General features: G+C 34.3%; 1 protein-coding gene across 1 annotated transcript in view; it reads right to left on the bottom strand.

Annotated features, from left to right (window-relative positions):
- The window catches only part of Cul5 (cullin 5), a 60,958-nt gene that overhangs the window by 35,719 nt on the left and 14,344 nt on the right, over positions 1 to 10,895 (bottom strand). The window contains exons 4-7 of the mRNA XM_010610724.2: positions 9,978 to 10,154; positions 8,549 to 8,690; positions 6,266 to 6,411; positions 6,103 to 6,183 (exon numbers count right to left, since the gene is read on the bottom strand). Of these exons, the coding sequence (XP_010609026.1) occupies positions 6,103 to 6,183; positions 6,266 to 6,411; positions 8,549 to 8,690; positions 9,978 to 10,154 (546 nt within the window). The remainder of the gene's footprint in view (positions 1 to 6,102; positions 6,184 to 6,265; positions 6,412 to 8,548; positions 8,691 to 9,977; positions 10,155 to 10,895) is intronic.

Here is a 10,895-nt window from a genome sequence, read left to right as displayed (position 1 = left end):
TGAATGAGAGAAAGGGGGGAGGGAAAAAGGAGGGGGGAGGGGAGAGAGTGAGAGGGGGAGGGGGAGAGAGAGGATACAGAAACCAGAGAAAAGAGAAACAAAACTAAGACCAAAGAAATTGTGACAAGCCCAGGTGTAGAGCCCAGGTGTAGTGGTGCACTTGTGAGCTAAGGCAGTGGGATCACCTAACTGGAGGCCAGCCTGGGCTTTACAGTGAGTGTAAGGCCAGTCTGAATTACATAGTGAGACCCTATCTTAAAAAAAAATTGTGAGAGGAAATGCTCAAGGATAACTTATTGACTATATAAGATGTCAAAATCCTTTCAGAGTATAAATTTTATCCATGAAAAATAGGATTCTTTCACAGAGCAGTACTCCACTGAAGCATTCCTAGGCAAACAGATGCAACCCAAGAACATAATGTTATGGGAAGTAAGTCACACACACTCAAATACCACATGGTTTCTCTTATATGAGAAACTCATAAAAAAGGTATATGAATAAAGAGCAAAATAGAAGACAGATAAATAGGATGTAGGGAAAAGTCCAAATAATTTCCCAAATTATTCCCTTTCAAAAATACTTTTATATGCTAATTATTTTCACTTACATTACTTGTTTCTATTAGATCTCGTTAGAGTTTTGTTTTGATCTGTTTCTTCTGTGTAAAATAGTCTTGTCTATATTTGTATTTTTTAAAAAATGATTTGTATTTTGAGTAACATTTTGGCCATTCTTTTAAAATTATGATACACCATTGTTATTCTAACAATTTTGTTATGAAATTTTACTTTTTCATACATAGCAAAGTTCTTTTTTATATTTTCTTTATTATTAGCAACTTATATTACATTAAAATTAAAAAAAAATTTAAATGGGACTTTATAGCTACGCATGGGGATACACACTTTATAATCCCAGCACTTTGGCAGGCTGAGGCAGGAGATTCTTAACTTCAACACCAGCCTGGACCACTTAGTAACACAGTAAGAACCTGTCTCAAAATGATAAAGGGCTAGGGATGTGACTCTGTGTGAAGGCCCCGGATGATACCTGGTACCAATTAAAAAGGTGGGGAGGGATTTGTACATTCCTAAATCAATAGAATGGTTTAATGTTAGAGCTGTCTTCATGTGTTTAAATAAATTAGCTCAATGGAGGAAAATACAGTTAGATAATTTCCATAGATGTCTCAAATAAAAGGCATTAGGCATTCTTCATAATATTATTTAACTTTCTACATACAGCACCACTTTTCCTAATGTTAACATCTTATGTAACCATAGTACAATTCTCAAAACCCAGAAAAAACAGTATTAGTACAATACTATTAAAGCAGATGTTATTTGAAATTTATTAGTTTTTCCACTTATGTCTTTTTTCCTATTGCAGACTACTGCCAACAAACCCACAGCTCATTTTGTCATTTCTTCTGTTACAATCTGTGACAGTTCCTTTGTCCTTTTTTGGTTCATCATAACACTTTTTTCTTATATCTCTTAAGTTTTAAAAGAATAATTATTGGTTATTTTGTACACTACCTGTCAATTTGGGAGTTTGATAAGAATTATCACACAAATGTTATTTTCTTCTCAGAGCTCACATCAAGGGGTATACACGTTGTCAGAGTGTCCTATTACTAGTGATGTGAACCTCAGTTATTTATGATAATGTCTCACAAACTTCTCCATTGTGAAGTTACTATTTCTCTTTTAATAAATACCTTGGGAAGATACTTCAGAACAGAAAATAACCTATACTGTTTCAAGCTTTTGGTCAGTAACTGTAGTATACATTGGTGGACCCTGACTGCAACAATTACAGTATTACTGTGATATTTGCTTAATAGTGATTATCTACTGCCTTTGATATTTTTAAGGTGAAACTCATGTGTAAAAACAATTTAACACTTTTCTATTTTTTAATGAGCTATTTATATCTTTTCTCCATTTTTTTCTATCAGGTTTTTATCATACCCCTTCCTTTTTTTTTTAAAAACTACTGGGGACTGAACCCAGGGCATAACACATGTTAATCAAGCCCTCTACCACTGAGTTACATCTGCAACCCTTTTTACTTTTTACTTTAAAACAGAATATCAGTAAGTTGCCCAGGCTGGCCTTCAACTTGTGACCTTCCTGCCTCAGCTTCCTAGAGTGTTGTGATTAGAGTTATACACCAACATGCCTGGTCCTGGTTTTTTAATCTTTATCCAATTTAAAATTTTTTTTTACATACTAGAGATACTAATCCTTTGCCTGTAATATTCATTAGAAATATTTTTGTCCCAGGTTGTCAGTTTTTAACATTATACTACAAATTTTTTAAATGTCATGTTTATTGTTTGTTTGTTTGTTTTTGGTACCGGGGATTGAACTCGGGTCCTTGCGCTTGCAAGGCAGGCCACCGAACCGCTGAGCTAAATCCCCGTACCCAAATGTCATGTTGATTGATCTTTTACTGACATGCACTGAGTCATAGCAAAAAGCCTTTCCTTAGTCAAGATTAAAGAATTCTTCTAGTACTTATATTAATTCATTTTTAACATTCATATTTTTGATCCATTTGGTGTTTATTCTTCTGTATGGTATAAAATATGAATCTAATAATCTTTTTCCTGATGGATATTAAATTGTCTTATTACCATTTTTTTTACATGTCTATCTTCATCCCTAGTCATTTCAAATCCAACTCTTGTCAAAATTAAGTCCTATATGTATCTAGGTCTAATCTTGGACTTTCTATCCCATTCCACAAACCTAACCAGACATTAAATGGTACTAACCTTTGCTGTATCAATAACATACTACTTTAATTATAAAAGCTTTATAGGTACATTTTAATGTCTGGTAAGACTCAGTCTTCCTTTAAGTTTTCTTTTCCTTCCAGTGTGGGGGTGGGGGTGGAGGAGAACACTGTGGATTGAATCTCAGGCCTTTGCACTGGGCTTCATCTGAGTCTATTTTAACTTTACTTTATTATTTCATTTTTTCAAATAGGGTCTAAATCACTAAGTTGCCCAGGTTGGGTTTAAACTTTTATATACTACCATACACAGCTGCTTTTCCTAGCTATTCTAACAGGCTTATTTTTGCATATGAACTGCAGCATCAGCTTGTAGAACTTCATAAAAATAGCTGCACATATTTTTATTAAAATTACAGTGAATTTACAAACTAGGGAGGAACTCCATAATTCTGAGTCAGAATATTTAAGAATATATAATAATTTTTTCAAGTTTACTTCTATATTTTTTATAGTATCTGAAAAATTTGACTAGTAGGTTTCACACATTTCTTGTTAAAATTTCTCAAGTATTTGCTACGTTGCTACCACAAATGAGGTTTTCCCTAACATTATATCCTTTAATCATTATTGGTTTATATATAATTTTTTAATGTTTATTCTGTATTTTTTTTTGTATTATTGATTGGCTGGGGGTTTAAAGACATATATCATCTCCAATTTAAGTTTTACTTCTGTTCATTCATTCTTAAGCCTCTAATTGATGTCTCATGTCTAACTGCATTAATACCTCAAACATAATGTTTAACAACAGTAGAAATAATGAACATTCTTTCTTTCTTTCTTTATTTATTTATTTTTGGTTTTTTGAGACCGGGTCTCACTATGTAGTTGAGATTGAACTGGAACTCACTATGTAGTCCAGGCTGGTCTCTAACTCATAGCAATCCTCCTGCCTCAGCCTCCCGAGCACTGGGATTACAGGGGTGCGCCACCACTCCCGGCTAATGGACATTCTTTTTCAGTTCATGATAGTAGAAGTGCCTCTAATGTTTTTCTGTGAAATAAAATACTGGCTTTGGACTAAGATATATATACATTCCAATTAACTTTCTTTTCTTTTCCATTCATTCATTCATTCTAAATTTCTGGGCACATGAAATTCTCATCTTCCCTAGTAGCTGGTACTATGACTGTGTATCAATACATTCAGATATATTCTTAATTTTTTAAAATTGGGCAGGTTGGTCCGTCCGTCCTTCCTTTTTTCTAGTGATTTCATGGGTGTGTTCACTTTGTATAATTTGCATTTAAAATTTGCTCACTTTTCCTGGTAAACTATAGTTCAATCAAGACAACTTTGTAAAAAAAATAAGCAGATAATCAAAACAATAAAAACAACACAGACATACAATAAAAACAAACCCCACAAACAGATCTTTTATATCTCCCATAAAATACAATTTTTGGAGGCATACTGTATTATACTTGGGAATTTTATTTTTAAATAAATCTAAACAAAATTTAAACATTGGTGAGCTACTCACTATTTCAAGTTTTTTCCAGTATGTTCAAGAACAGGAGACTCAATTACTCTAAATAAGCTATTGTATTTGTTTTATTTCTTTTTTATTCTCACTTTCTTGCTCTTGGTAGGATCTTTATACTTTAATGACCTTACTGAGTTTAATGTGGATATAATAAACTAAACTTTACAAATTGGAGTATAAGAATGGAACAGTTCTACCTTACAAAGTAGCACCATCCCCTTTCAGGTGTTAAAAGAATGTCAACCTTCAAAATGAACTTAAATTCCCCAAACTGAACTTATCTTTCTCCCTAAGACTTACTTTCACACCTAATTTCTCTAAAGCAGCAAAATTCTTCCAAGTGGATACCTCAGAAACACTACTGGCTTGATTCCCTGCAGCAGTTAGCCCTCTACATATGATACAATGTTCTACCTCTGGGTAGTCTTTCTACCCTTGTGTTTTCAAGTCCCACTGTTATAATGATCCTCCTAATGCCTTGCTTAAATTATTGCAAAAATCTCTACTTATTCCCAGCTTTTCCCCATTCCAATTAATCTTTACTGTAACCAGATTAACCTTCCTGAAGGACAATGATCATGGCACAACAGTTCAAAAAATATTCAATGATCTTGCCTTTTGAATGAAATCCAACCCTGGCTTTAAAAGTCTATACAGAATTCTATAAACAACCACTAAATTATCTCCTGCCCTTTCACCTTTTCTTTGCCAACACCAAAATTATCTTAAACCATTGAAGGTTACTACAAATCATGAACAAGCAATCTTAATACACATACAAAAAAGAGAAAAGATTGTACTCAGCATAATTTCTAAACAAAGAATAAAACAAATGATTGTCATTCAAAAAAAAATTTAAAAAAAAAGTTCTACAAACCATCCATAGTTGACAAATGAGTTACAGGTACACTACAAATATTATGCTTTTGAATGTAAATTTAAATCTAGTTCTTAAATTCTAAAGACTGCAAGAACTGGAGGAAATACTGTTATTATAGTGCAACAGATTCCAAGCCTCTGCCCAAATTTCTTTTTTTTCCTTACTAAAGCATACTAAGACACATTCTTCATGTAAAGGAAAATGCTCAGCATGGCTATTATCTCTGGCCAGGTTTTTTTTTTGTTGTTATTAAGACTGACCTGGAACTCACTATGTAGCCCAGGCTGGTCTTGAACTCACAGCAATCCTCCTGCCTCAGTCTCCCAAGTGCTGGGAATACAGGCATTCACCACCACACCTGGCCCTGACCAGGTATTTTTAATGAGACTTATACAATATAAAAGGCTGATGTCCTCTTATCAAATAATAATTAATATTCTTCTCATGATATGATGAAGTTTGAAACATTTCCCCATAACAAGAATTATTCCTAGGAATAATGAATCAGTAGTGACTAATTCAGTTTTTGCAGCAAATTTACAGAACATAACTTCACAAAGTAATGAGAATCATCTGTGTGTGTCAGGAGCCTATTTTTCTTGGCACACGAAAGTCACAAAAATGTTTAGCTTCAGATATGTATGAAAGAAAATAGACTGATTAAAACGTAAGTACTGTACAGTGAAAACAGTAAAATCTAGAACAGGGAAGGCAAATATTTTACTTAGCACACCAACTCTGAAAGTATTTTGAATAAGGAACCTTTGGAGCTATACTTTTGCTCACAGGGAAAGAGGATTATAACCAATTAATACTGTTGCTCAGAAACACGAGAAAGAATAATGACCTTATTATCATGTATTTGCCATCCCTGTATTATTGTACTTCAAATAATCCCATAAAATGTACAATTACAAAATTACTTACAGCTTCAACAGAGTTACATTCGCGTCTTGTTTCTAAATAACGTAGTGCTCGTTTTTCTTCTTCTTTTAATTTAGCATCTGCCTGTCCAGAAATGAAATAGCAATCATTTTAAGAATATCAAGAGGACAGCTCAAATTATCAAAAGTACTAAGTTCTGACTTACATATTTCATATAATTCTGTACACCATTTTGCTGTAAATATGAGGGTGCCTGTGTTCTATAAAATCTCTCTGTTGAATCCAAGTATGCCTTCTCAAAATTGTCCCTATAAATCTGAAGCTTATCCTCAGGATTAGAACAAAGGTTAACTGAAAAACAAAATAAAATTTTACTTTAATTATTATCTCAATTAGTATTTTGAGTGTAGTAAATGAGTAAGAAATACTGAGGAACCATTATGTGCAAGATAGCAATGTTCAGAAGAACATGTAACAAGACAAAAATCTCTATAAAAAAAGGTAACAGCGTTAAGCAATAAAGTAACAAATAAATATTATAATTACTATTTTTAATAGGAAAGAGACTGACTTCTAAATTGATGAGCAAGAAACTATTCACAGTTTGGGTGTGCATGCCTGTCATCCCAACACTTTGGAGGCTGAGGCAGGAGGATTGCTGTGAGTTCAAGGCCAGCCTTGAACTGCATAGCAAGAGGCTGTCTCAAAATTTAAAAAAAGAGCCATTCACAGACAGATGGGACTTAAACTGAATCTTAAGGAAGGAATAAGCAAGGATCTGCATAGACTATTAGTGAGATAAGTAAATACTCAGAAAAGCATTTGCTTAATGACTGCTGTCTGAATGGATTATATACTTAACAGAAAATAAGGTAGAACAGTAAATAAGGAGGTGTGTGGAGAGGTTCAATTTCCAAATAGCCTGATATAGTATATAATTAAAGGTGCAAATAGGGGAAAAAATAAATTCTACCTAAAAATTAATCTGGTGAATAGTACGTGGGATGTGATAGCAATAAGATTACTATAAAAGGGGGCCAGGGATTTAGTGCAGTGGTGCTGCCCTGCAAGAGCAAGGTCCGAAGTTCAATCCCCAGTACTCTACCCTCCAAAAAAAAACAGATTACTATAAAAGGAATGCTTCAACAGTCTACATGTAGAATTTAAAGCTATCTAAACTGGTAGGAGTGAAATAAAGGAATAAATTTCAGGAACAATAATGCTAACGGAAATTTAAAGACTTGATAAAAACCCATGGCAATGGAGAAAATCCAATAAAAAAATCATTGCAAAAGTCCATCAATCCAACTAATACTACTGCAAATGATTTTGTGGCAAGTATTCTGTTTAGTAAAGATGCAGTGTCAATGAGTTACTTAAAAGCCTTAATGCAAAGAGGCACAAGCACTACAAATTACTGAGAGGACTTAACTTAGTCTGGGAATTGAGAAAGGCTTCCACGAGCCAGGCATAATGGCATATGCCTATAATCCTGGCACTCAGAAGGCTGAGGAAGGAGGATCGCTGAGCCAACCTGGGCTACATAGGGAGTTCAAAGCCAACCTGCACTACAAAGCAAGACTCTGTCTCGAAAAACAATTAAAAAAACAAAAGACAAAAATCCCAGAAAGGTCTCCATAAGGAAATAAAGGATGAACATAAGTTAAAAGAGAAAAGGAAGAAGAGTATTCTGTGTCAAAGGAAACAATTTATGTGATTGAAAGGGCAAATAAGAATATTATTGTCAAGCCAGGTATGGTGGCGCATGTTTGTAATCCCAGCACTCAGGAGTCTGAGGCAGGAGGATTGCTGTGAGTTTGAGACCAGCCTGGGCTACATAGTAAGTTCCAGGTCAGTCTCAGCTACATAGTGAGACCCTGTCTCAAAAAAAAAACCAAAAAAAAAAAAACAAAACCCCCCAAAAAAACCCAAAAAGAATATAATCGGCAGAGCTGAGAAGGTACCCACCCAGGGAAGTAACTTTCTGAGAACAAACACATAACAAGGTACCTTTTATGAGCTGCACATTCAAATTTGTATTTCTGTAATTGAGGTCACTAAAAAGATTTACCAAGATATTAGTGTTTGGAGGAAATCTGATCACATGAATAAAACTTTTTCTAGGTTTCTTTAAAGTAGAATACCATTTGTAAACTCTTTAAAAAGAAAACGCTGATGCCAAAGAGTAGATGTAACTTTATATGCTAATAAACACAACTGCTATTATGCTAACTGTCCTAAAATTTTCCATGAAAAGGTAGTTATAGGGCTGGGGATTTAGCTCAGTGGTTCCGCCGCCTGCCTTGCAAGCACAAGGATCCAAGTTCGATCCCCGGTATCCCCCCAAAAAAAGGTAGTTATGATTATAAAAGTTAAGGGGCGAGGGATTTAGCTCAGTGGTGCTGCAACTGCCTTGCAAGTGCAAGGACTCGATCCCCAGTACAAAAAAAAAAAAAAGAAAAGAAAACTTAAAAGTTTCAGAACATACCATACGATTCTCTTACTCCAATGACCAACTGAGAATCAAAAGCTTCTCCTAATCTTTCAGCATGTACCAGCTTCATTGCACTATCTTGTAGTCTGTTTTTAATATTTGAAAAAATTGATTCATTCCATGTATCAAGCATAAGCTAAGAAAACAAGAAAAAATTTTTAAAATTATTATCAAGTACTACAGAGACACTCACATACAGCCACGTACACATGTGCACATGGCATGTGAGCAAATTTTAGCACAGATACCAAAACACAAAATCAAATTCTTGGGCCTGCATTGCTGGAATATTTCAGGAAGTAGTATATTTAGCATAATGGTAAAGAATAAATGTTTTAAATCAGACAAAATTGGATTTGAATCTTTTTTTTTTTTTTTTTTTGGTACCGGGGATTGAACTCTGGTCCTTGTGCTTGCAAGGCAGGCCACCGAACCACTGAGCTAAATCCCCAGCCCTAGATTTAAGTCTTAATTCTGTTACTTACTTACCTGCTTTCCTATGTATTAAAAAAAAAAAAAGTCAAATTTCCAGCTGCTGTTAAACATATAATACCTAGAATATGTTGCTTCTTCCATAGTTCCCAGATGGATTTCATAAATATTGGTGTGTCTGGAATATTCATATGCATGTGCTTATACTGACATTTAAAATGCAGAAAATGTATTTGATTCTGGCCTTTTAAAAAATATGTAAATCTCTTATATATATATACATAAAAATGGTAGAAATAAGATAGATACATTGCTAGATACATATTAGTGCTCTAAGTAACTTTGTTGGATACAGGAGTTAGAGTAATAACAGTGGTAGCAAAACTAAGAGTTAACACTTTTATAACATTCACCTTGTATCTAGGACTACTCTATTTATCTTTCACATACAACTCATTTAATTCTCACAAGCTTGATATAGGATTGCCCCAAGTTCAAGGCCAGCCTGGAATACATATGAGACTGTCTCAGCGGAGAGGAGGAGGGGGAGGAATAGAGGAGGAAGAGGAGAAAAAGATGAGGAGGAAGAAGATGGCAACTATGGGACAAGGGAAAAAAAAAGATGGAGAAGGCTAGGCATGGTTGGGAATGCCTATCATCCCAGCATTCAGGAGGCTGAGGCAGGAGGTTCACTGAGAGTTCAAGGCCAGCCTGGGCTTCATAGTGAGTTCTAGGTCAGTCTCAACTACACAGCAAGAGCATGTCTTAAAAAAACTAACAACAAAAAAGGGGAAAAAACAGAAAAAAAGATGGAGATTTGATGCTAAACATAAATAAAAGAAAAATGTTATATAATAAAGCCCAGTTAGAGCTGAAAGAATTTATATGCAAAGCAGAAAAACCCACTTAAAAGTCTAAATTATTTTGAAATGCCTTCAAACAACTTTCTTTCTGAAAAATATTACATAAACAACGGGGAAAAGTGACTTACCTTTCGCACAATACTATCTTCCACGTTTGTTTTTTTATTGCTGCCCTGTTTACCCATTAAAGTAATCTCTAGTTGACAAAAGGGTTTTGGTAAAATATCACACTGTGTAAAGAATTTCCGCCATTCAACAATATATGCTTTTAGCAAAGCTGTGTCATCTTGATGGCTCAATACTCGCTGAAAAAAAAAAGTTTTATACCAACTTGAAATAAATGTGCTTTGAAAAATAAGAAAACATTCATGCCTTAATTTTTAAATATTTTATTTATTAAACAACTTGTACAATATCCAAGAGCTTTAGATTAAAATATGTTCCCTACTACCTCGTATGTGAATGTTCAGAGCAGCATTATTAAAAACAGACAAAAAGGGGCTGGGGATTTTGCTCAGTGGTGCCACCGCCTGCGTTGCAAGCTCAAGGACCTGAGTTTGATCCCCAGTACCAAAAACAAACAAACAAAAAAAGACAAAAAGTAGAAACAATCCAAATATCCATCAGCTGGTGAATGGATAAACAATATGTGGTACAGTTACACTCTGAAATATTCAGGTTTGAAAGGAACAAAATACTGATAAAATGCTACAACATATATGTGTTAAAAAGAGTAATTCAGATGAAAGAAATCAGTCTCAAAAGGCCACAGGATTCTATTTTATAAGAAATGTCAAAAATAGAGAAATCTATGCGATGTAGTGACAAACGTCTGGAGGATCGCTGCAAGTTTGAGGGCAGCCTGGGCTACATGATGTGTTTTAAGGACAGCCTGAACTACACAGCAAAAAAAAGAATAGTAAAATTCAAAAAGGTCTAAAATAGATTCACAGTTTAGAGTTGCCAGAAGTTGGAAAGGTAACAGGGAGGGATTGCTAATAGGTACTGTACACGGTTTCTTTTTACACTTTTTTTTTTTTTTTTTT

Source organism: Fukomys damarensis, unplaced genomic scaffold (assembly GCF_012274545.1).
Source record: "Fukomys damarensis isolate Sample0158 unplaced genomic scaffold, DMR_v1.0_HiC HiC_scaffold_16, whole genome shotgun sequence".
Taxonomy (NCBI): Eukaryota; Metazoa; Chordata; class Mammalia; order Rodentia; family Bathyergidae; genus Fukomys; species Fukomys damarensis.
This window is presented reverse-complemented; position numbering and strand designations above follow the sequence as displayed.